The sequence below is a fragment of the Phascolarctos cinereus genome, unplaced genomic scaffold (genome assembly GCF_003287225.1).
Source record: "Phascolarctos cinereus isolate Bilbo 61053 unplaced genomic scaffold, phaCin_HiC Scaffold_9;HRSCAF=440, whole genome shotgun sequence".
In the NCBI taxonomy this organism is placed as follows: Eukaryota; Metazoa; Chordata; class Mammalia; order Diprotodontia; family Phascolarctidae; genus Phascolarctos; species Phascolarctos cinereus.
This window is the reverse complement of record NW_027556402.1, coordinates 107,004,191-107,031,611: the sequence shown is the minus strand read 5'-3', so window position 1 is coordinate 107,031,611 and position 27,421 is coordinate 107,004,191. Positions and strand designations below refer to the sequence as shown.

The 27,421-nt window shown below is 37.2% G+C and overlaps 1 protein-coding gene across 5 annotated transcripts in view; it reads left to right on the top strand.

Moving 5' to 3' along the window:
• DCLK2 (doublecortin like kinase 2) overlaps positions 1-27,421 on the top strand; it is a 212,427-nt gene that overhangs the window by 8,662 nt on the left and 176,344 nt on the right. For all 5 annotated transcript variants that reach the window (XR_002326070.2, XM_078148465.1, XM_078148463.1 and 2 more), the window contains exon 2: positions 19,562-19,896. Coding sequence is in view for 4 of the 5 variants with exons in the window: in XM_078148465.1 (XP_078004591.1) it covers positions 19,562-19,896 (335 nt within the window). In the remaining variant the exon portion in view is untranslated. The remainder of the gene's footprint in view (positions 1-19,561; positions 19,897-27,421) is intronic.

Below are 27,421 nucleotides of genomic sequence, written 5' to 3'. Positions count from 1 at the left end.
CTTTTTTTCTCTTCTTTACTTGACCTCTCAGATAACTTGGAGAATCTTTAGAAATGGAAATCAGAAGTCTACTGTTATTCTGTATTTACACATTATATTGTAAACCACCATGACTCTTCTGTCTCTCCATTGATTATTCCTTATCTGGAAAATGTACCTCATGAATTGATTGAGGATCATAGGATTGGATCATCATAGATATGGAACCAGAGACCATAACAGCCCATTCTTCCCATTTTACAGATGTGGAAACTGAGGCCTAGAGAAGTTAAGTGACTTGATATATGTGTTTCAGTTAAGCCTGTTCTAGCCACTAAAATTAAATGAAAACTCTTGTGTTGTGAAAACTGTGCCTCACAACGAGGCAGAGGGTAAACCACCACAATGGGTGACTAGTGTCACCCATTCAGAGTTGTGATGTCCTGTATTGTTACTTGGAAATGTAGTTGCTTTTGGCTGCTGTAACTGAAGGCATGTAACGTGCTCACTTACTCTGTAAGTTTTAGTTCTTCAGCGCGTCTCATCTCATTGATATGAGGACTCCTAGCCTTGTAGGTCACGACCTATCCTAGCCTGCTCATCTTCTACAAGTCTTATCTCTGCCAGTCATTCAATAAACAGTCTATGTTGCTCAGGAGACTTGCCACAGGCCAATTACAGAGAGAGTTAAAATAGAATGTTTAACAAAAATGTAATTCACTTATATGTACTGGTTTAAGGTGTATGGGTTTAGCTTCATATTAATGTGAGTTTTAGTACTTTTAACTACTATCCAGTGCAGAAGCATTGTTTCTGGGGTCATGAAATCTCAATTCTGACAGCACCTGTGTGACTTTGGGAAAGTTACTTAACCTCTAACTTCAGATTCCTCGCTTGTATAATACGCAGGTTGGTCCAGGACCCCTTCCAGCTCTGAATCTTCGAGCCCTATATTCTTTGTAAGCCTCATTTTTTTTAGGGTGGACTTCCCTAAACTTGTAATTGTTGTACCATTTGGGTCTGGTCATTGATCTTTAATGGTGTTTTCATTTTCTAAATGTTGTTTTCACTGAGAAAAGCAACCAAATGCAGAATGATCGTTGTCCCAGGACTCAAGAAACCTGAGGTCTAATTACTAAAATCAATCTGTCTCAGCTAGACTTATTCCTCTTGCCTCAGTCTCCTTTTCTGTGAAACAGAAGGGAAAAGAGTTGGACTAGATGTTTTCTCAAGGTTCCTTTCTTCTTTCAAGTGCTATGATTCTATTAAGGTTGGGATATTTGTTCATTAAGCTGGGTTTGTAAGACAAATCTCTATTATCTGGGAGAGCCTTGCCACATATTTCAGTAATCCTATTAAAGAGCTGTTATTTCACAAAATGGAGCTCCTTTCTAATTTAATTAATAAGACTCTGTGCCTGAGGCACAGAGACATTCCATAGCTTGTCCAAATCTTTTAGCTAGTATCAGAGGTGAGATTGGAAGCCAGGACTAGCCTCTTGTCCATCAGAGCAGACTGGACCAGTTTAGAAGTTCTCTAGGATGCCTTACCACGAGATGGCTGGCACATAGTAGGCATTTGTTAAATACTTGATTGAATGATTGTGGCAAATCGAGGATCAACCAGATCCTGGCTTAAAAAAAATAAGGTCAAACTGTAGATTATTTTGTTTTGCTTTATTTACACTTTAAAAATTTTATTTATTTTTAGTTTTGAACATCCATTTCCATAAGATTTTGAGTTCCAAATTTTCTCCCCATCTCTCCCTTCCCTTCACCCCAAGACAGCATGCAATTTGATATAGGTTCTACATATACATTCATATTAAACATATTTTCACATTAGTCTTCTTTTAAAGAAGAATTAGAACCAATGGGAGAAACCATGAGAGAGAAGAAACAAACAAAAAAGGAAAAAAGAGAGAGCAAATAACATGCTTTGATCTGCATGTTCTTTTTCTGCATGTGGACAGCATTTTCCATCATGAGTCTTTTGGAGTTGTCTTAGATCCTTGCATTGATAAGAAGTGATAAGTCTTTCAAAGTTAGTCATTGTATAATGTGGCTGTTACTGTGTACAATATTCTTCTGGTTCTGTTCACTTCACTTAGCATCAGTCCGTACAAGTCTTTCCAGGTTTTTCTGAAGTCTGCCTGCTCGTCATTTCTTATAGCACAATCCATTACATTCATATGCCACAACTTGTTCAGCCATTCCCCAACTGATGGGCCCTCCCTCAATTTCCAGTTCTATGCCATCACAAAAAGAGCTATTATAAATATTTTTGTACGTATGGGTCCTTTTCCCATTTGTATGATTTCTTTGGGAGACAGGCCTAGAAGAGGTATTGCTGAGTCAAAGGATATTCACAGTTTTATAGCCCTTTGGGCATACTTCCAAATTGTTCTCCAGAATGGTTTGGTCATTTCACAACTCCATCAACAATGCATTAGTGTTTCAATTTTACCACATCTTCTCCAGCATTTATCATTTTCCTGTTTTGTCATGTCAGCCAATCTGATAGGTGTGATGTGGTACCTCAGAGTTGTTTTAATTTGCATTTCTCTAATTAATAGTGCATTTTTTTCATATGACTATAGATTTAATTTCTTCATCTGAAAACTGCTTGTTCATATCCTTTGACCATTTATCAATTGGGGAATGACTTGTATTCTTGTAAATTTGACTCGGTTCTCTCTATATTTTAGAAGTGAGGCCTTTATCAGAGACACTGATTATAAAAACTCTTTCCCAGTTTTCTGCTTCCCTCCTAATCCTGATTGCATTGGCTTTGTTTGTGCAAAAACTTTTCAATCTAATGTAATCAAAATTATCCATTTCGCAATTCATAGTGTGTTCTCTCTCTCTTGTTTGGTCATAAATTCTTCTGTTCTCCATAAATCTGACAGGTAAACTATTATACCTTTTTTATATTACATTCATTTCTGAATATACTCCTCCTCATCGCACTATTCAATGAGGCATTTCTTATAATAAAAGAAGGGGTGAGGAGCAGTTTGGCAAAATTAATACATTGACAGTAACCAATAGTATTTGCAGTATTTCACATCCCTCATCTCTGCAATGAAGGTACATTTTCTCAATTTTTCTTCTCTGTTAATTCCCTCATGTGAAAGTTGAGAAAAGGTGAAGTGACTTGATAATTTGTGACAGACTTAATAACAGAACCAAAACATGAACTCAAATATCTTGTCCCAGTCTAGTGTTCTTTCCACCATCATCTTAATAACTGAAAGGCAGCATGATATAGTAGAGACCAAGTATACTTAGATATAATACCTTCTTCTGTTAATCTATATACAGATGAAATAACACATACAGATGAAATACTGGGTTCCAATCCTGCCCTTCAACGATGCTACCTTAATAATTAATAATTAACTTCTCTATTCTAAAAACTCATGAAACATAAATACTGTATTTGATGTTATCTCTGCCTTTTGTTCCTGTCCCGCCATTAGTGTAGATAGCATAGTTAATTGAGAATTGACTGAATTTTATGGAATGTGGAGGCTTGGCTATGTTTTATTTTTATATTAAACCATGAACTTCTAGTTTGTTTTATTTTAAAGAATATATTAAATGTGCCATGATCATAACAAAACTTCCCTGCTTGTCTGTGCCTCTTTCTGAATTTTTTTCTGCCTTCATTTTTAATGCATTTCAGTGGTTCTCTTTCCTTTCCTTTCTTTACACCATTATTACTACCCACTAGCTTCCTCACCTATGAACTCTCTTCCCCCCTCAAATAAGATCCTTTCCTTGTAACAAATAAGTAGACTCAAGCAAAACATTTGCATACATTGGTGGTTCCTGCAAATGTATGTCTTATTCTATGTCTTGAGTATATCACCTCTGTGACAAAACCTTTGTCACTAGTCTTCAGAAGTCATGATTGGTCGCTGCAATAAACAGAGTTCTTAAGTCTAAGTTGTTTTCCTTTCTATTATGGTAAATCATCATATAAATTATTGTGCTCATTCTGTATACTTCGTTCCATGTTGGTTCATCTAAGTCTTGCCAGATTTTTCTGAATGTGAATGTTTAGTAGTTGGTCCTTGTGCCTGGTTATCTCCTAAATGCTTAAATACTTCAAGGATTAATGATTTCTACTGTGAGTATACTCCCATCAATGAAATAAATCATAACCCCTCTACTATGGTGCTATGGTCAAGACTTCATCACTCTATGGTCAGACTTGGTAGATGAGCCATTCTAAACGGATTCTCAGATAACACAAGTTCAATTCAACAAATATTTTTAAAGTACCTATTATGTGCTGAGACACTCTGCTGGATGCTGGAAATACAAAGATTTTTATTTCCAAGATATAAACTGGTCTCTTCATTACTGGGGGTGGGCTATAATCAGCACTTCTTAAACTGTGGATCGTGACCCAAGGTTTAAGAAGTGCTGAAGGGGCTGGTAGTGGAAAAAGTTTAAGAAGCCCTGAGCTATATAATGACAAAGATTAAAAAATAAAAAAGATGATTTGAAATGGGAGAGAATGCTAGAAATTGAGATTGAGGTCTATGGATGTGGCACTTGTACAAGGCTTCAATAAAGCTAAGGATGCTACAAAGTGATGGTGAAAATGAAGACACTTCAGGAATGGAAATAAGAGATGGAAAGTCAAGTTTGAGGTGGGTCAAGTAGTCCAATTTGTATGGAATGGAGTGTTCATGAAAACAAATAATATGAAGTACGTCTGGAAAGGCAGGTTGGAATTAGGTTGTGGAGGGTGGTAAATGCCAGGTTGAGAAGTTTGTATTTTGTCCTGGAGGTCAAGAGGCATAATAGTGAAGTAAATAGAGAATTGGCCTTGGAATTGAGAATGCCTGAATTCAAGTCCTCCTTCTGAAACATGCTAGCTGTATGACCTTGGGTAAAATCATTTAACCTCCCAGTGCTCAAGGCAGCTCTCTAAGGCTATCAATTACTTTATTGGCAGAGAGTGTTTCCTAATCCAGCAATAGCCTAATGCCACTGAAATCACAGGTCTATTCTCTATCCCTATTCCAAACAGAGATTATGGAGTCCACCTCTAGACTTGTACTTGAAGCATAGCTTGATAGAACCTGTCAGAGCTTTTACTCCACCAGCTATACTCAGTAGTTTATATTTTAGTTGGACAGTAATCTACATAAACCTGACAAGTGTTCAACCAGCCTCTGCTTGAAGGCAGAGGCTGTTTTCTGACACCTAAGGTACTATTTGAAGATTTGTCTGATTCTGGACAGCTTCCAATCATTGGGAATATTTTTTCTCTGAATTTTCTCCCCATCATTCTCCATTCTATTTTATGGAGACAGGTAGTAATATTTAAACATTCTTCTGCATGACTATCCTCCAAATGCATGAAGCCAGTTCTTGCATCCCTCTTAAGTCTTTTTTTCAGGTGAGATGTTTCTAGTTTCCTCTTTCCTTACATCCTGGTTGCCCTCCTGGATGGGCTCCAATAAGTCAGTGACCTTCATAAAATGTGGTATCCAATTGAACTTGACATTTCAGATATGGTCTGACCAAGACAGTTGGATTGTCACTTCTAATAATGGAACCTGAGCCTCAGATTCCTAGTTGGCCAGTAGTATCATTACTTTACCCTGCAGTGATAAAGTTAGAATCATTCTGATAAGATTGCTTTGTATTTAGAATTAAAGAAAACAAAATGTTTCTGGGGATAGATTGAAATGCCCAAATCTAATCTAAATGTTAATTTTTTTTGTATGTTTCTGACTGAGATTATGGAGATTCTCCAAAGCTACAATACTTTAAGACAATATCGTTTTCAGAAGAGACCATTAAGCCATCAGTTATAGAACTGCATTTAAAGTATTAGTTATTTTTGGTTGACTTATAATGGTATTCCTGACCATGCATAAAGAACAATGGAAAGTTTCTTGTGTCAAGGGTATATCTGATCAGTTAAAACACGATGATTTATATATTAAATTTGAACTCTGAAAACACCATTTAATAGGATGCTTGTTTCTCTTCCTACTCTTCTTTATGCTATATTTTTCTTCTCTGTATATTTTCAGCAGAAAAATTTAGGACAGTGCAGCCCATCAATGCAAGAGTCAAGAAGTTTAGGACTTCTTTTTTTCTGTAAAGGCTTAGGAAATTTATTTAACATCTATGTGCTTCTGTTTCTCTGACTTTAAATAGATGAGAATGATTGTAACTCTTACAAGGGTTTTGTGAAGGTTGTACTTTAAAACAACAACTTGAGATTTGTTACTGTGAATAGTCCCTCCAGTCTTCTTGGACTTTATTCCCCTCCATATACTCTCTGATCCAGTGATGCTGGCCTCCTGACTCCTATCTAACCGCTCTGTGCATTTTTATTGACACTTCCCCATACCTTATTGTTCTTCCTCTTTATCTGTGACTTTTGTCTTTCTTGGCTTCCTTCAGGTGTTGGCTAAAATCTCACCTCCTGCAACAAACTTCCTGGACACTCTAAATGCCTGTTGTCTCCCCAAGTTATCCTGTCTATATCTTGTTTGTACATAGTTGTTTGCCTGTTGTCTCCCCAATTAGATTGTAAGCTCTTTGAAAACAGGGGATTGCTTTGTCTTTTTTTTTTGTATCCTCAGTGCTTAGCATAGTGCCTGGCATCTATTAAGCTCTTAATGAATGCTTGGTGATAATGCAGATTGCTACTTCTCTTTGACTTAGTAGACTGAACATTGCTATTGCCAAAACATTACTTTCCCTGCAGCCAAATGGGTGATGTATCTCTTCAAATTTAGCTAGCCCAGTTTCCAGTGGACAGATGCAGTCTGTTGTTGCTGAGTTGTTTCAGTTTTCTTGGCAAACATACTGAAATGGTTTGCCATTTCTTCCTCCAACCCATTTTACGGATGAAGAACTGAGACAAACAGGGTTAAGCAGCTTGCCTAGGATCACACGGCTGGTAAGTGTCTGAGGACAGATTTGAACTCATGAAGATGAGTCTTCCTGATTCCAAGCCCAGATCCCTATCCACTGCACTATTGGATCCGTAAGCTTTTCTGGTCTGGTGTAGTTCCTGCCAGCTTGTCTTTCACTTACATAGCATTTGAAAACCAAAGGTTAACTCTACGCTAGAGAATCAACCAAGCCACTGTGAGGTATCAGGAAAGGACTTTAGAATTATAGATTTAGATTTGGAAGGGACCTTAGAGATAGTTTAGATGAGGAAACTGGAACCCAAAGAACTAAAGTGACTTGTTCAGGGTCATACAAGTAATAGATGTCAGAATGGAGATTTAAACTCAGGTCCTATGATTCAAAATTCACTGTTCTTTCCACTGTGGCAGCATGATGCCTCTTAGTACAATATATTTGATTCTGGAAAAAATGCATATATATTGAATGTTTATATGTTGAATATTGTCTTATTTAGACAAATTGGAAGGGTTTGCTGCTTAAGAGCATCTTCTGGTAATTTTTTTTAAGGAAAAATCAGCTAAGCCAGTTGTCATGACCCTGTCCTTTATTGTTGGAGGAGTCATCTGTATGTTAATACTGTATGTGTGAAATGGTCTTTGGTCCCAGAATGAGTCTGCTGTCCCAGGTGTGACAACAGGCTTGCTGGAAACAAGAGTTTGGTAGGAAGTCCAACAGCAAGCAGATTTGGATCGGGAAAAAATAGTTTAGTTAGTTTGGGACCCTTGCTGAAGAGGACAGGCTCAGAAAAGTGGACCATGGCAGTCTAATTATCAGGTAGGGTGAGCATTTTTCACCAAAAAACTAGATAATGGATTTACTTAAAGGAAATTAAACAGAAAAGAAAGTAATGTGTCAAGGGCAAGTTAGCACTTTAAGGGCTAAGCCTTCAAGACCTCTAGAAGGGTGAAGGATACAATTACATGATCCTCAATAGGACATTCTGAAGATTCTTTGGGGAAGGAGGGCAGACAATAACTTCCATATCTTATCTACTTTTTTCTTCAGTCCAAGTAGTTATTATACCCATTTTACATAATGTCCCCATCTACTACCAACATTAGGAGTTTCTAGACTCCCTCTTTTTGGAGGTCCTCAAAGCAAAGCTTGGGTAAGCTTGTTAGGTATATTCTTATTCAGGTACGGGTTAGACTAAATGGCCTTTGAAGGCCTTTCCAGATCTGAATGTCCTTGGTCTTCTTCAGAGGTTGTGACTAGAGCATGGTCGCATAGAGAACGAGACATTTGACTTTTAAGTCCAGCATTCCTTCAATTAGAAATTAGAAGGTATAAGTACTTAAGCTGTGATAGTTGCCAGAGAGGATCACAGTGTTTGTCGATTTAGAACTGAAAGAAAGAGATCTCAGGTCATTGAGTCCATTCCTTAATATATATATATATATATATATATATATATATAATATATATATATATATTTTACAAATGAGGAAACTAAGGCCTGGAGAGAAAAAATGGCTTGGCTGAAGTCACACAAATTACAGAGCTGGGCTTTGAACTTAGGCTCTTTGACTCCAAATCAAGAGCCCTTTCCACTAGTTCTGGTAATGAGTCTTCATGATAATGTGAAATCAAAAAGCAAATTGAATGCCTTAGAGTATTGGAGAACTCCTTCCAGCTTGGTCTTAGTATGAGTTGAGCTCGTTTGACTGCATTCTGTGAGCAGAGACCTCCCCATTAGCGCAGATCACTGGGGGTGCCATTCATTTGGGCCTGTTGATAGAAAGACAGCATCAGCATATCTGGTGGTATTCCTAAACTATAGAGGTAATGTGCTACAGTGGATAAAGCAGTAGGAGTGGAATCAGAAAACTTGGGTTCAAGTCCTACCTCATTCACTTACTAGCTGTGTGATTCTGGGCAAATCACTTAACCTCTCAGTCTGCCTCAGGTAACAACCTGAGACTTGAATGCTGGATGCTGCTGCCTTTGTGGAGGCAGTCTCCATGTGGCGTATTCTTGTGGAGATAAATTCATATTCCTAAAGTACTGTTAATATCTATAATCTAGACATGTACATGATTTTGTGCAAAGAGTTCAACTTCATCTACAAGTTTCTCATAGCATTTTGTCTGGCTCTCTTGTTTCTGTCACTCACTTCAACAAGTATTTATTAAGCAATTACTATGGGCCAGGTGCCACGCTAAGCACAGGGTTACAAAAGTCAGAACGGAAACAGTCCATACCCTTGCATCATAATTATTTGTGTGCATGTCTTTTCTCCCAGATTAGAATGTATTCTTTGAGGTAAACGGCTGTTTTTCATCTTTATATCATTGGATGTTTAATAAATGTTTGTTTCATTGAATTGCTTTAAATAATTTTTAAAAATTTATTTCTACCTGAGCCCATCATTTGATCAGCCTGCCAGTTTTCAAGATTACTTAGCCACATAGTACTTGCATAGAACTATTCAGTTATAGACAAGGAGACATTCTTTCAACCACATGGAAACCTATAAGCAGACATCTTAATAGGGGCCAGTCCGTTCAGAGAGGAAAATGGAGTTCCCTGATATTTAATCTCAGCAGAAAATACAACCTTTCTTCTCTTTCAAACTTTCATTAGCTCATACTCAAAATGCCCCAATGGTTCTGTGATGTCACTGATAGGAATACACTCTCTTAGAATGCAGCTTGTGACTATTCATGTCTGTTCATTCTATAACTCTCTTGTCTATTTCTTCCCACAGATTTTCCCCAGGAGGTCCACTCAATTTGCTGGGGATGCTCTCTTTTTTTTTTTGTTTGTTTGCTTGTTTTTGTTTTTTGACATCAAGAGGAATCTGGAGAACACAGACTGTTCATTGATTATCTCTTTCTCTTGCCACCTGACTAGTCACTTCTTTTTCACTCATACATTTCTTTAATGACATGCTTTATTTTGATTCTTCAGTTCTTTGTATGTAATGTGTTGCAGCCTTCTCATGCCCACCATGTTTTTTTTTCTTTTGTTGGTAATTGAGTATAGTGAGTTCTGGAAACACAGAAGCAAAGCGAACTCACTTTTGAGGCAAATCTTGCCAGGCTTTTCTACTTAAGGCTTTTTTTTTGGGGGGGGGAAGGAGGAAGGAGGAAGGGAAGCTGGAGAAGGGTTAGGTTTTTTTCCTTGAGGACAGATCCAGTGGAACTTTTTACTGAATCAGCTTCACGGATGTCTGATACCTTGCTTTTACTAATAACATTGGATGGATATCCTGCCAAAGTTCTTGCGCTTTCATTTCCTTGTGCATTCATTCATTCATTCATTCATTCATTCATTCATTCATTTCATTCATTCAGCTATCTATCTGTCTATCCATTCATTCATTCATTTAGCTATCTATCTATCCATTTATTCATTCATTCATTCATTCATTTATTTTGGTGAGGCAACTGGGATTAAGTGACTTGCCCAGGGTCACACAGCTAGTAAGTGTCAAGTGTTTGAGACTGAATTTGAATTCAGGTCCTCCTCACTCCAGGGCCAGTGCTCTATTGTGCCACCTAGCTGACCTTCTTTGTGCATTTTAAAAAATTTCTCATCCTATTCCTCTTTTCCTCTTGACATCATTGGCTTGGAATTTGTTATTTTGTGTCTTGTCAATGCTTTCTAATATATTTCTCTCTCCTTAGTATTACTTTCTATTTTATTTTTTTCCTGAGAGAATTAGAATTATTTATAATTCTGCTTGAAAGTAGTTTGTATTATTAGGAAAATATTCTGAAGATAGAGCACAATTGAATTCTTGCCCCTTCTCTATTGGGAAGCAGTAATGGTCATCTCTGATTGCTACTGCATTTTGACCTCTCAGCCATGTGGCATGATGCCTAGGACAGGGAAAGGATTCTGTGTTCTTTATACAGCAGATTATATTGCCTTCAGTACGATGGCATCATCTTGTTTGTTTGGATGTAAGATGAGACTGAGGGGTGAATTCAACTAAAGAAACAAATTTTGCTGAATTATAGCACTTGTTCAATTATATCAAGAGGATACTGACATACATTATAACTGAAGGCGAATATAAATAAGCTTCCTTCTGCACTAAGTTTTCAAAGCAAAAGGTTTTGAGGGTAAGACAAGTTACCGCAGTGGTTACTGCAGTGGTAAAATTGTAAACACAGTCTGGACCCAAATGTCATTTTGCTGGTTCTGTCTGGTCCTACCACAGTTGTTGGGAAATTGGCAGCAATTCTGCTCTATTCTCTCTCACTCTCGCTCTCGGTTTGCCTTTGCATCTCTGTCTCTCTCTCGCTCTCTCTTTCTTTCTGTGTCTTTCTCTTGTTAAAAAAAATGAGGAAAAGTGTAAAAGAAATTAACCTAGAAGGTGGAAGAAATCTGACTACCTATCCTATATCTCAGAAAAGCAAGCCAAATTCATAGTTAGCATTTGACATCCTCTCTGTCCTCATGCATTATTATAAAAGCCGTTTGTTAGCACAACAGGTTTCAGTGGGTTACTTGATAAAGCATCCTTCTAGAGATCTGTGAAAATGGTAGAGGGCACAAATGCACCTCCAGAGATATTTGGGGATAACCTTTCTAGGAAACTGATTCACAAAATATCGGAGTCAGAAAGAGGTCACCTAGTCCAAGGGGGTACCTACACAAGAATCTCCTCTACAGCATTTCTGATAAATGGGTCACTCAGCCATTGCTTAAAGATCTAGAGTGAAGGGGAGTATATTACCTCTGGAGGCAACTCATTCTGCTTTTGGATAGCTCTAATTGTTAGGAAGTTTTTCCTTATGTCAAACCTAAGTTTACCTCTCTGCAACTCTTGCCAGTTGCACATAGTTCTTTACACTAGGCCAAGAAGATTAAGTCTTTTCCAACTCTCCCCTCCCCTCTACTATTTTCCCTCCATGAGCACCCCAGATTTTTTCAAATCCTCATATGAAATGGAGGTTCTTTACCATCCTGATTGCCCTTCGGTTGAACTCTAGGTGACATTTGGAATCCATCATATATTCTATTTTTCTATCTTTAATCCAACCAAATGACATTCCCTTAGCACATGTCACTATATGCATGTATGAGTTCACATATATGTATTATATTACCCACACTTAACTCCCTCTATGCACTCTACAGTTTAGCCATATTGTTCTCCTTTCTTTTCCTGGCATGAAGATCCATCTCTTTGCCTTTACGTTGGCTGTCCTCCTTGCCTGAAATGTTCTCCCTTCTCATGCCTGCCTCTCAGGATACCTTCCTTCAACACTCAGTTCATTCCTTTCCACAAGAGGCCTTTCTAGATCCTACAATTGCGAGTACCTTCCCCTAAACTCTGTGTCTTGTATACATCTATTTATGTACGTGTTATTTCCTGCTTTAGAATGTAAGCTCCTTGAAGTCAGGGAATAGTTTATTTTTTCATTGTTTTGTTTTCTTTGCATCCTTAGCACTTAGCATAGTGTCTGGCATTTACTAAGCTAGTAAGTCCTTAATAAATGTTTTTTTGTGTGTATATATGTATTATATATATATACACACACATATGTGTGTATACATACATACATATAGATGTACACACACATCATTTATGCTGGCTAAAAATTTTTTTAATCAGTAACCTTATGTTAGCAAACTCTTCCCATATTTTAATAGCAAAATGTAGTTTCAGGGGTGCATTAGCTTATTGTATTTGGGGAGTATGTTCTGTTTTTTGGTGTCTGACTACAGTGGTAAAATGAATCTCTACTATACCACCCTTATTATTTTCTGTAATCTTTTGTAGTGTGAGATATCTGTATTGTTACCATCATTTACATTTATATAGTTCTTTGAGGGTTATAAGTGTTTTACATTAATTTGATCCTCAGAACAACCCTGAGTGCCAAAGAGATTAAGTGACTTGCTGAGGGTCACACATTAGTGTCTGAGGAAAGATTTGAATTCAGAACTTTCTGACTCCAAATCTGGAGCTTTATTCGTGATGCCATGTTGATTATATAGAATTATTTATTTTAAAGGAAAAGAAGGAATTTGGGATACATTGGTCTAATCATTTATGGTCAAGGAGGAAGAACCATTTCCATTTTATAGATGAGATAATTAAGGCTTTAAAGAAGGCTAGTTATCTTCCCAAGTTCCTACAAATACTAAATAAATGGTAGTGGCTACTGAGAACCCAATCTCAAACCTTACATTTGTATAATATTCTTTCCACTGTCCCATCCATATTGCTTTGTATGAGTTTAAATTTTGGCTGTCCTACTGTTTGGTTGCAAGACACAATTAAGTTGTTTGCTGTAACAGAGTAACAAATCAGTCTTTTGCTTTCCCACCCTGTATTTTTCTTAAGCAGCTGGGTGTGGAAGCTAATTTAGACATGCCTTAGATGGAGACTTGTATACTGTTAATCCATACGTGGGACAACTCTCACAATTATGTCATATGTAACTGAGATTTCTGGCTTTTTTTTAGAGAGTGGGTACCTGAGATCTTAATCTTCTTTGTCTTTATCTCTTTTATCTTTCTATCAAGAAACAGATCTTGGATTTAGGTGTTAGAAAAATATGAAGGATTCTAAGTTTCTCAATAACTAACAAGATTTCAACATAATATCACCTATTTTCAGAAACAACTTCTGCCAAGGGATGAATGAAAAAGCACTGATTAGGTGCCTACTGCATGCCAAGAACTGTATTATAGCCCTTTGATGCAAATTCGAAAATGAGACAGTCCCTGCCCATTAGGAGTTTCCATTCTAATGGAGAAGACAACAGTTAGGGCTAGTGATGACCAGGAAAGGGAGTTTTTGTCTTCAGAGTTACAGGAATGGTGAGTGGAGCCATATGCAGTAAATTACCCTACCCTTTACAGAAGCAGCAGTTTTGTGGTTTGATTACTCTTCTCAGAATAAGATGTAGAAAGGGAAAAGAAATGTTCATTTTTCCATACAGCACCCTGCTCTTCCCTGTTTGCTGCAGTTTCCCATTTTCCTGTGTTTACTCTCATTCAACCAGGAAATATATGACTTGCTTTTTAAAGAGTTAGATTAGACAGTTGGTAAGATAATGCTCAGTTGAAACCCTGATTGTTCCTGAATCATGTCAGACTTTGTTGTAAACAAGTATCTATCACCTACTTTGAATATGGTTACTGCCCAAGTTATTCCTTATTTCTGCAGCATGCATTTTATTCTGAACCTCTACTTCAGGTTAGTGTTTGAAACATCATCTCAATTTGAAGTAACTGAAGGTCTTTCAGTTCGATTTACAAACATTAATGACCTACCTCCTGGCACAAGGGGATCTAAGAATACAAGGACAAACACAAACACAAACCAGTCCATGACAAGGAGTGTTGCTGTATTGTGGGGTATATAACAGGCACACAGATAAGAGATTACAAAGTATTTAAGATAATACAATCAGAGATTTAGACCTGAAAAGGGACTTTAGAGGCTACTAGTACAACCTCATTATTTAATGGATGAGGAGAAAAGTATATATACAAAATAATGCAAAATATACAAATAGGACAAAATATGTAAAATAATACAAAATAATTTTAAGAGAGAGAGAGCTAATAACTGGGGGACAAGGAAATGGCATTTGAGCTGTATATTGGAGAAAGCAGTTCCAGACATGGGCAATAACACCCTGTGCGAAACAGTTTGCCAAGATTCTTCTGCAGTCTTGAGTTTCTTGGCTGAAAATTTGGCTGACCAAAAGAGGAGAAAATATCCTTTGATATTTAATATTATTCCTCTATAATGGGTTCTTTATTAATAAGTTTTCCTTCTCATCACAAGAATAATAGGTTATCGATTTAGTGCTCTTGGGTACCTGTGAGGTCATCTAGTCTAAGCCCTTCATTTAACAGTTGAGGAAACTACATCCAGAGAGTTTGAGGGAATTGCCTAAGATCACAGGACTAGTAAATGACAGAGCTAGGATTTGACCTTAGACTGTAAGGATCTTTCAGTTCAGTTATTTTCAGTGGTGTCCAACTCTTCATGACCCTATTTGGGGCTTTCCTGGCAAAGATACTGGAGTGGTTTGCCATTTCCTTCTCCAGCTCCTTTGACAGATGAGGAAACTGAGGTAAACAGGATTAAGTTACTCATCCAGTAAGTGACACAGCTAGTAAGTGTCTGAGGCCAGATTTGGAGTCAGGAAGATGAGTCTTCCTGATTTCAGGCTGTTCTACCCACTGTGCCCCCTAACTGCCTTGATCATAATATTACCCTACAGGAATGAAGACTCAGATATTCTTCCTCATCAGTCATTATGTTTTTCAGTCTTTATCTGTCAGGCTAAATGTACCTTTAGAGAATAAGATAATAAAGGGCCATATTTATAATTTTTCAAGAAAAGGATACTATGTAGTCTAACAAGCTGAGTACTTAGTGGCCAAAAGAATTGTCCCTGCTGATTATTATACGACTTTGAAGAATTTTCATATCTTCTCAACTTGTCAAATTTGAAGTCAGATCACAATGTTTTTAGATAATTCAATTCATAGCATCATAGGTATAGATCCGTCCATCCATCCATGTCATCTAGTTCAAATTCCTCATTTTACAAATGAGTAAACTGAGGCTCAGAAGACTTAGTGAGTTGCCCTCGATCATAGAAGCAGTAGGTAGCAGAGTAGGATTTTAATTCAGATGCGTTGTCTCCAATTCCAGTTCTCTTTCAGCTGTACCACTTGAACACAGACCTTTGGCTATTAACATAAAGAAAATAAGTCAATGATGCAAATTTTAAAAAGTATTTAATAAAGATTCTTCTTCCTTTTTGTGTTTGTGGGAAATTCTTGGACATTTTTACTACAAGGGGATACTTATAGAGAATAGCAAAGAAGTTATTGGGTGTGGTTAGGCTAATGTGGTTTTTCAGACTGGAAAAGTTCCTTTGGGTTTAAAGGAATTTTGTTTTTAGACTAAATTCAGAGCTTCTTGAAGTGGAATGTTAACCAGCTGTCAGGGCTGCAAAGTGAAGTAACATGGATAAAGTTGAGATTTGGACTTCGGTTACCATTTGGTTGTAAAGTTGTCTTTTTTTTGCAGACAAACTTGATGACACCAAGATTTTGCTGTGTTGTAGAAAAAGTTTGGGGAAAGGCCCAAGATGGTCCTAAATGAGCTCAGAAATTCCATACTTATTGACTAAAGCTGTGCCAAGACTTTGGCCAAAAATTGGTGAAACCCTATAATATATCTGGAGAGCAAGGCTTTGTCTCCTTTTCGTTTAATCTCTAGAGTGGTAGGGACTGGGAAAAGACTTAGTCATGTGCATTTTGAATGAATTATTTTAAACTCTTAGATGCATTTGAAAAAGGGGGAAAAACCCAAGAACTTATGCAATACAAACTCAGAGAAACATGGGATGCAAAGCTCTTATTTCAGGCACTTTTTTTTGAACTATGATTTTTTTTGAAGCCAATTAGGGGAAATGAGTGTTGAAAGGAATGCAGAAAAATTTGGAAAGTAGGCTTTAGCTTTTCTGTTTGGCATATTGCTTAGGTCATTGGAAATCTTCTATGCAGGGAATACATTAATTTACAAAATCCATTCTTTTGCTTTGTTTTCTTTCTTTTACCATCTTTGCCTGTTCAGTTCCCTCTGCCTTCTGCTGCAATAAAGGCATATCCCAGCTGTCTTATTTTTCTCTGCTATCATTTGGCCATAGTATCTCTTCCCTTCCTTACCATTTCATTGATTTTGAAGTACCTTTGGACAAAAATAGAGGCTTTTAATATTTAATATTAAAATTTTAAATATTTAGTATTTAATGTTGTTTAGAAATAATATTTAGTATTGCCCCCAGTTAACTTTTTTTTTACTATTTCCTATTGTGCAATTTGCTTTTGGCTTAAAATCAAAGGAAGTTTATAAATTAGCTTAGTTCTTGCATACCTGTTCAAAATATATGGTCACTTTTTTTATTGGATTAAAATCAAATTAGATCTCTTCTAGAGTATATTAGGTGAACCAGACTAATAAGTCAGAGTTGAGAAATTCCTTCTCCAGACACACAAATAAAACTGCATTGCAACTCTGACGTTGAATAAAATTATCTGTATTGGGGCTAGAGTTCAGACTTGGCTTCTTTGTAAGATCCTGAGGTCAGCTGTCCTCTAGTCATTTGAACAATAACCTATCTATAAACTATATTCATAGAAATACTTTTAATTAGAAGGCTTAACTACTTTTTGCAATGATTCTTGTAGTCTTGGTTTTGCTACTGAGCCAGTGAAACATTCAATAAGCCTTGATGAAGCACCTACTATATGCTAGTTACTGGAGAAAGTAGCTGGGGCTACAAAGGCAAAAACAAAGCAGTCCTTGTCAGGAGGCTTATATTCTGTGAACACTTATTATGTGCTCTTGGCAAATTTTCTCATGATTGGTTTTCCTTTTTTTGAATAAGAAAATTATGTTTTATACAACTGTAGGGATACTGTAAGGATGAATCTTTGCTAAACATTTAGTTCTTATAAAAGTAAAAACATTTTGTGTCTTCCAGATGAACACCTTTTTATTACTATTTTAATTTCTTATGTATATATTAGAATCAATATATCCCAGTGAATAGAGAACTTATCTTGGAGTCAGGAAGATTTGGTGTCAAATCCCACCTACAGTGGGCATATATTATCTGAGTGACCTTGGACTAGTCACTTAACTTCATGGGTGCCCCAAGAAACTCTTTAAGTCTATAAGTTGTAGAATAGCATCAGTAGAGGAAATTTTCTCACTAGGAGTTTCCTGTGCTAATTTTCTCACCCATCTAGATCTCCCAAAAATATTAGTGGTAGCTTGGCATAGGATAGAGTGCTGGACTTGTAATCAGACCTGAGTTCTAGTCCTACCTCTGACTATGAGCAAATCACTTAAACTCTTTGAGACTTAGGTAATTATCTACTAAGTTATACATAGACTGTGATCTGCCTTGGTGGAGATAACACCATGTCCTACCCCTACCCCCACACAGTTACTTAGATACGAGGCAGCATGATATAGTATCCCGAGGATTCACCTTGGAGTCAAGATCTGGGTTCCAGTTCTGCCTGTGTGACCATAGACAAATCGCTTAATCTCTCAGTGTACCAGGCACTGAGACTTTAATCTACCAATGAGTTGCTGATTTACATTAGTGGAAGGAGTTTCCACACCAGGACTATGCCTGATAATAAATCACAGGTCTGGAAAAATATATCTATATCTATATGTAATATATATCTGTAGTAGCATATATGTGTGACAATATATATGTTAAACAGATACAGTATTCATTTAACATGATGCTGATATAATTAAAAGATAATAGATTTATAGAATTTTAGAGACTAAAAGGACTTTAGTCTAAGTTGAGCCTCAGAGAAGTTCAGTGATATGCCCACAGTCACAGAAATAATGTGACTATGCTTGTACAAATCTAACTTTTTCTTTCAAAATTTTGAAGTGTCCAGTTACTTATTAGTAAAAACTATTTAAAAATATTATTGATTCAATGATTGTGAGGAAACTTAGGCAGAAGATACCAAGGCACTTTGAATGGATTAATTTTATTTATTACATAATGACATTAAGAATTTTTGAATGGACATGTGGAAAGTTGTTTCTTCTGCAAATCTGATTCCTTAGTGAAAAGAAATCTCACTGAGATTTTTGTTTCTTTGCCTTATCAAAACTTTAAATTCTTCATTTGTGTGACCATCAGTTTGTTGAATAAATGATCTTCGAATGTTACTTGGTCAACCCTGTGAAGATGCAGTGTTGAATTGAACTAAAGTAGGATCTTTGGATTGGGGACATGAATAACATCAGAGTTGTTTCCCTAATTGGCATAAAATAAATTTATTTTTTCTTTCCAAAAAGAAAAACCTTTTATAGATTGGAATCATAGATTTAGAAGTCAAAAGTGACCTTTAGAATCATCTAGTCTAGGGGTTTTTACATTGTTTTTGTGTCCTTGACACTTGTGTCTGTTGAAACCTGTGGATTCCGTTTCAGAATACTGCTTCTAAATGCATAAAATACAATACATAGGATTACAAAGGAAATTAATTGTACTGAAATACAATTATAAAAATATTTTTAAAAAACACATTCACAGAACCTAAGTTAAGAATTCCTGCCCTGGAGTCAGGAGGACCTGAGTTCAAATCCTACCTCAGACGTTTGCTGGCTGTGTGACCCTGGGCAAGTCACTTAACCCCAATTGCCTTCCCCACCCCCCTAAAAAAAGAAAGAACTCCACTTTAGTTGAACCAGCTTTACTGATGAGTACCTTAAGGTATTTAAGGTTCAAAGAGGTAAAGAGATTTTCCCTGAAGTCACAAGGAAAGTAGTAGAGCTGGATTTCCAATATCCTTTCTTTATTACGTCCTTCTGAAATGACCTGACAAGGTTACAGAGCTAATTGCAAGGTCAGGGCTAGGATCCAGATTTCCTGAATTGTATTTCAAGGTTCATTCTTTTATTACCATATTGTCTTGAATTGAACTCATTTTTAAAAAATTATTGAATTAACCTGTTTTTCATTACTGGAACATTTAAAATTGTCATAAATGTTATTTCTTGGGCCAAAAAACAGCTTGGGGGGGGACAATTTCTGTAGGGAGGAAAGATGTTAATAAGACTTACTTTTTTTTTGTTTTTTTTTTTTTAGGTGAAAGTTATGTATGTGCATCTAATGAACCATTTCGCAAAGTTGATTACACCAAGAATGTTAATCCAAACTGGTCAGTGAACATCAAGGCTGGGTCAGCTCGGCCAGTGACGCCATTAGCTTCTACAAAGAGTGATGTGAAGGAAAGCAAAGATTTCATCAAGCCCAAATTGGTGACCGTGATTCGGAGTGGAGTGAAGCCCCGAAAAGCTGTGAGGATCCTGCTGAATAAAAAGACAGCCCATTCATTTGAGCAAGTCTTAACTGATATCACAGAAGCAATTAAACTAGATTCAGGTGTTGTCAAGAGGCTCTGTACCCTTGATGGGAAGCAGGTAAGTGGCATTAAGACACAATAACATCATCTTATAAAAGGATGTTAAACTTGAAAAGTAAGACTTTACAGCTTTATTCCTATTTTGGTGCACATCTCGAACCAGAAGATAAGTTGGAAATTTAACTCAGTAGGTTCTAAAAAACCTTTTCTTAATTCCTAAGAAATTATTATTGTACTCGTCCATCCTGGTTTTCCCCCAAGGAAACAGGACAGTATTGTACTTTCATTTATATACATGTGGCTTCATAAACCCCATCTATATGGAATTTAGATGATCCATGAACTGCCTTCCTTTTTTTCCCATCTAAATGTCTCATAAATAAACATAGCCTACTGAAGTGATCTGTTCAAGGTAACATATCTAGTAAGTTACAGAATCTTTTTCTGAGGAAGCAGGGAGAAGGTGTTAGAAACTTGGAATATATTCATTTCCACTCAATTTGTATGTTAGATGGGTGATTATTCTTTTTTTGTACTTTCGGCTTAGAGTAGAGTGGTCATGGTGGGTTTTTTTCACTCCAAGAGTCATCTCCAAAGGTGATTATCACTTATTCTGCCAAAATCATTGTTGGTGATCTATGTATCAATGAGGATTTCTATATAACATTCAGAATAACCAAGGTGCTTGACAAGCATTTCTGAGAAAAGAGCAGAAAGAGGTTAAAAAAATGCTTTGCAAATTATGGTGACAGTAACAACATAGGAAGTGTAAGGAACCTGTTAAAAAGGAAACATAGAATCAAAGAGACATATTGCAATAATATGTGAATAGCTCTAGTCTGTGACCTCTGAGTTTCATCATAGTTGAATTATCAGTCATCTGAAAAAAGCAAGTGATTTCAGACTTTCATTTTTTATCTTAACCAAATGGAATTGTATTAATTCATCTTGTCTTAGAAATCACTTATTTTCCAATGACCAGTTTTCTGTGTTATGTTTTTACATATTTCCTTCCACCCCTTTGCTCTCATTACCATGTTTACAACTAGTCAATAAAAATGAGTGTTTGGCTCCAGACCTTCATGGAAGGTTGCAATATAGAATACTTTTTAGAGAGATATATGGTGATAGACCTGACAAGCTAACGTATCTGTGTAACTGAATTAGTGTCTTCTCGGAGGAGAGAGAGAGAGGGAGAGCGAGACAGAGACAGAGACAGAGACAGACAGACAGACATAAGTAATTTCCGAATTCCTAAGATCAGGTTTAGTTAGGAGCTGGAGTTTTGTGACATGCTAACAGACTTGCAATAATGTTTCAGCCATAGTGGCCTACTAGCTATTCTGTGAATTTGGAATTCCATTTCCCACCTCCTTTGCCTAGGCTGTTCCAAGAATATACTTTTCTCCCCTTCACCTCTTAGAGTCTACTGCTTTCTTCAAGAGTCATCTACTTTCAGGGTGGCTAGGTGGTGCAATGAATAGAGCTCTGGCCTTGGAGTCAGGAGGACCTGACTTCAAATCCAGCCTCGGACACTTAACACTTACTAGCTGTGTGACCCTGGGCAAGTCATTTAACCCTGATTGCCTCACAAAAAAAAAAAAAGCAAAACAAAAGTCACCTACTTTCTTCAGGTGCTACCTGCTAAGTTCAAAGGAAAGGAAAAATTTATCTCCCTAGTTTTTTCTTTTTGCTCTTACTTCAAATTATCTTCTATTTACTTATCTGTGTACCTATTGCTTTTTCCCAGTAAATGTAAGTCCCTTGAGGGCAGGGACTGCTTTTTGTAGTAGCTAAAATGAGCTGGCCTCTGTTTTCTACATTGGTTAAATCTAGCATAATGGAGACCCCCCCCCCCACAAAAAAATAAGCATATCTTCTATAGAATTGCCATGAAAGTAAACTCAAGTTAACTGATTTTGCTAATGCACTCTGTAAGGCTGTTTTTCAGGCACCTGGACTGTGTGGGAATCAGCTCACTCAAAAGGCTGCATTAATAGCTTATTTACAATGCTGCAGCCCACGTACAGTTTCATGAGTGAAAGGGTGGGGGAGGAATCCGTATCGGTTCATCCCTTCCTTCAAAGTTGCCCCAATCTCTTTCACACACCCCCAGCACTTTGGAGGGAGTAGCTGGAGAGCAAGGGAAAAAAAAGAGAGCGAGAGACCAGCCATTTCCCCAAGGAGAAGGTTTTACACCTGCTCAAAGTGAAAGGTTAGCAAGGGCCTCCCAGAAGAGCCAAACCAGAGCACTGTTTCCTCTTGCTGTTCTCTTTCACATCCTACTTGTCCCTGACTCCTTCCTCTCCATCACCCCCTTGGGGAAAAAAAAAACACCTCAAAACATCAAGCACTTTCTGGTTGAGAAAGGAAAACAGACTCGAGTTTAGAAATGGAAACAGCTTGCTAACAATTAAGTGTCAGGATCTTTGAGCATGAGTGTGAAGTATTTTTAAAGAATAACAAAAACTTGTCACTGCTCTGGGAAACATCAAGCAATTGTTTTTGCATGTACAAAGGGGAAAAAAGTGCTTTGAAATATTTCAAATAAAATTTTCCTTTGGAACCTTTACAAGTTCAACTTTTGATAGCCATGACTTTGGAGACTGGGCTTCTAGAGCCTCATGTGTTCTAAATAACTTTAGTTTTCTTGTTGCCAGTTTGTATTTTATGCTCTAGATGGACTTGCTATTTTAAAGTAAAAAAAAAAATTATTAAGAGCAAGTTGTTTGACACATCTGTTTCTTGGTTAGTGTGTTTTATTCCAAAGATCTTTCTTGAGAATAATTGTGTTAATTGAACTCTTTTCAATCTTTTTTTTGGGGTCTGTTTTTTGTTTACAAATTCAAATTCTACTTTTAAAGTTTTTAAATAACTTTTATTGATGTCTTTTGTTTAAACATCATTCTCATTCCTGAATATCCCCCCTCTCCCAGCCTCAAGTCCTCCTTTATAAACTATTTATTTTTAAAAGGATAACAAACACTTCTTTGAGTTACTTTTAACTAGTCTTCATAAAACAATATTGAACTTTTTCTCTGTGTATAAAAAAAAGTCTGAATTATCTCAGTCAATTTAAATGAGTGGTTTTTTTTCTCCTGTAAGGAGAGAAGGTAAAAATGGTAATTAGGAATCTCTCTCGGTGTCTCTTGATCTTGTGTTTGGTGCTGAAGGAGTTCCATAGTAATCAGCTAGGCTGACCCTTCCCACCACCTTTCCCACGCCACCATCTCACCATTATAAGGATCTGGCACAAGGCTGCAGAAGCCATCAGGATTAAGTGACTTGCTTAGGGTTCCACAGGTATTAAGTCTCAGAGCCTGGATTTGAATCTATATCCTCAGGTTTCACCTTTTTCTATACTATGAATATACTTCCTTGGTGCATTAATAACTCTTTCTCGTTATAACCTTGTTACTGCTGGTCTTGCTTGAGGCTTGTCTCTCTTATGGATTTTGTGACTTTCTGGTCAACTCATTTCAGATCGTATCTGACTTAAGATTCCACCCATTTCAGTTTACTGGGTTTTCTTTGATATCTTAAATGAGATGATTTTGGAATCTAGACACTAGCTATGATACTACTCCTTGGGTTACATCATAAGGGTTTCATTGTAGACAAATTTCCTCATAGACTGGGAATGCTCACATTATCACTATCCTAGCTGCATAGTCCATGCATAGCAAATGATAGATGATGATTATAGTTGTTGGGGGCAGTTGGGACACATTTGGAGAGCTATTTGGACATTAGAGAAGCTTATTCTCTCCCTCCTCATCTCCACCTCCTGGCTTGCCTGGTTTCCTTCAAGATTCAGCTCATATCCCACTTTCTGTAGTCACCCCACTCACACTGTAAGGCTTTCCCTTTGAGATTAACTTCTGTTTTCACTATGTATGTGTATTACAATTCTTTTTGTATGTCATCTCCTTCACTAGAATGTTAGCTTCTTGAGGTCAGGGACCCTGTTTTTGCCCTTCTTTGAATCCTTTGGAGCCAGTTGTGTGACATGGGAGACACTGGCAAAGGACTGCCCAGCATGGTGTGCCGACATCAAAGAAGGCACTGTTCTCTGAGCGAAGCAGAATTGCGGTAGCTCAAAAGAAACCTGAGATGTGCAAATTTAGAGACATCTCCACTCCAGATGTTTATGTAGACTCTTTGTACCCGACCTGTGGTAGAGCCTTCTGAGCTTGTGTTGGTCTGATCAGTCACAGTGGGACACACTGTACCTTGACCTCAACATAGTGATATCATTTTGGTCTCCTTTGACAATGAAGGACAGCAACCATCACCAGCATTCAGCCCAATGCTTGCACATGTTAAGTTCTTAATAAATATTTGTTGACTAACTCAGAGTTGTAGGGAACCTTGCCTGAACCCAAGAATAAAATTGGGGAAAATGTTATCATTACTTTTGTTGTTGTTCAGTTGTTTTTTGTATCCGGCCCTTCATAACTCTACTGGGGGTTTTCTTGGCAAAGATACTGGAATGATTTGCCACTTCCTTCTCTAGCTTATTTTTACAGTTGAGAAATTGAGGTAAACAGGTTTAAGTTAGTTGCCCAGGGTCACAGAGCTAGTAAGTGCCAGAGGCCAGACTTGAACTCAAGAAGATGAGTCTTCCCAACTCCAGCCCCAGGATTCTATGCTCTGAGCCACCTAGCTACCCATTATTACTTAGTTGCCATATCATTATTACCATATTATATAAAAATATAAATGATGTTTTTAATATAATAATGATATTATAATGATATCATCACATCATTATATTAACTTATCATTACTTAGATACTAAGAGGTCCCATATTCACCTACTATCTAATTTTCTTTTTAAATGAAATCTATTTAGATAATACACCAAATCGCTAGAAATGTACTTTTCTTCAAAAATTCAGGAAATTTGGATTAATTTTTTTTAACCAGACCTGTGATTTCATCAGAATATAGAGGTTCCAGTGAGGAACTTCTGGGACCAGTATAGATCAGGATATTTTTGTAACTTGAGGTTTCAATTGCATGGCAGTATTGAGAAGTTAAGTGACGTGCCTAGGGCCACAGACAATATGTGTCAGAAGTGAGAATTGAGCCCAAGTCATCCTGGCTCAGAGGCCAGAATTATCTATCCATTAGTTTATCTTTCTTCTTTTGGATTTTTTTTAACTTAAAAGAAATGGGAGAGAAGTAGTCTAATTCACTTTTAAAAATATATTTAATGGCATGGAATGGGTGGGTACTGAAATGTAAAAGTAAAAGGCTGAGACTAATTTTTAAAAACAAATGGTTTAAAATGGTAAGTTATAGCTTTCCTATATTTATATATGAAATCCTAGTTTACATTTATAGCTTTCCACTAACAGTGGTTTTCAAATAAAAATAATGCTTGCTGTAGAACCTTAAAACAATGAATTGCCTCTCTCAGCAGGAGAGTAGAAATGAGTTTCAAAAACAGCAGCAACTGGTAGTTGGTGAAAAGCACTACTAGACATTTGTATCACTGCCAGCCCTTTCAATATTGGTCTCTTTTCATTTCAGAAACACAGGGAGAATGAGAAGTCATTAGCAAAACCCCTTCTCAGAGGGCCTTAACAGGTTTTCATGTTTGTAATAATTGTTCTCTTATAATTGTCAAGTAGCTTATAGTTTTTATAGAAATTATCCAATTTTTCACAGCCTTTTAAAAAAATATAGAACTTTACACAGGGGTCATCATTTAGAATCGCATCTTTTATGTCCAGCATAGAACAACCATTGCTGGGAGAATGGGAGCTGGAGTGCCTACCCAACCTTGTCCTCTGTCTAGTTAAGCATTTTGTGATGGGGTTCATTCCTGGGGAAGCCTCACCCCTAATTAAAAAGATTGGGTTCCCTGTTCTCACACGCTTGCTAACAAGCCTTCACCTTCGCGTCCTAGGAGTGAGCTAATTATAGCTTGAGTTACGGCTCATGTTTGGGCCCCCCCCCCCCCGACAAAGTGGAAAGTAAAAGAGGCATTCAATGTACAACATGAATCAGGTATGGTACAGGTAGTTTATTCCTACACACAGAGAAATGTTAAACATAAAAGAATCACAGTATGCATTAACAGAATGAATAGGAAAGAATTTAGTAACTTAAAGCTATAATTGCAGTCAGTTGGGAGGCCAATATTTTAAATCTCATCAGAACATAAAGCAGTTTTGCAGTATGCTAATTAGGCATTTTATATTTTACCATCATCAGTTTTGCTGGTAAGCCAGGCCAAGCTCATCTCCTGTCCTGGCAATGGCCAGTGTCCAATACAGAATCTTTCTATGCTGTCAGCCACTGCTGTTTGTATGGACTCTGTTACCAGTGCTGTCCATGTGGATACTGCTGCTGAAACCATGCTAGTGGCTGGATAATGCTTTGGCCACAGCCCAACCTTCAAGGTCTTTCAAGGCTTACAAGGTTACCTGGAGACTTCTATTCACCAAAGATCAGAAAATAACAAACACAGAATTAAAGACAACCATGTGCTCCGCATCTCTTTGAGGCAGGGTGAGAGACAGGGCAGTCACTTCTGCTCCACCCAGCTCTGGGGACCAACTCCAAATAGTCTACATATTTCACATCTGGATAGAAAGAGAATTCCCAAGAGCCAAATAGTTTGATTTTTTTTTTCTTTGCACAACTCATGAGTCAGCTCAGCCAATGAAAGGACTCTCTTTCTTCACTCCTGTTACAGAGTGTGAGCCTCCTCATATCTACTAGCTTCCTTCTATTCAGTGGACTGAAACTATGTAGGAAATATCTGTGCATTCTCCAAGAAATGCCCCTACCATCTAGTTGATCCATGTTACCTAAGCATATAGTGATATCGTACTTCTTGATAACCAGGCATTCCAAAAAATAATCTTTCAAGAGGCAGCTTGACATAGTGGCCTCAGAATCAGGAACACTGGGGTTTGAGGCCTCCTGTTTACTTAGACTAGTTGTGTGACCATGAACAAGCCACTTGCAAGCCACCAGGCAACTCAAGATTATAAATTGTAGAGAAGGTACTGATCTGCATTATTAGGAGTTTCTCATGCAGAAACTAATAAAATTTCTAACTTATGTGTGTGTGTATGTATGTATACACACACATGTATATACACATATATATGTCATTTTCATGGGAGGAAAAACCCTATTACCTATGTGAATAAAGAATTTCTCTTTCACACTCCTTATTTATAGGTAAGATAAATGAGATTCAGAAATTGTTTAATTTGAAGAATTTCTCCTCTTCTCCCCTACAAGAGTCACAAGATAGTACAGCATCATTCTCTGCCCTTTCCTGAACATAGAAATATTTATCCCACCACAAATAAAAGCCAATTGATTAGTTTTCATTCTGGTGGTGTTATAAGGTAAGGGTAGTGGGGGAGATGAGAGAAGGGTTGTATACTTTTCTGACCTCTTGATCTAAGATGTTGTGGAGAACATGGGCTGTATTTTTGGGTTGTCTCTGCTTTATCAAAGGTGATCTTATTTATCCAAAGTGTCTTAAACAGTAGTAAGAAGGAACAATTTTGGGGGGCAGCGAGGTGGTGCAGTAGATAGGGCATCGGCCCTGG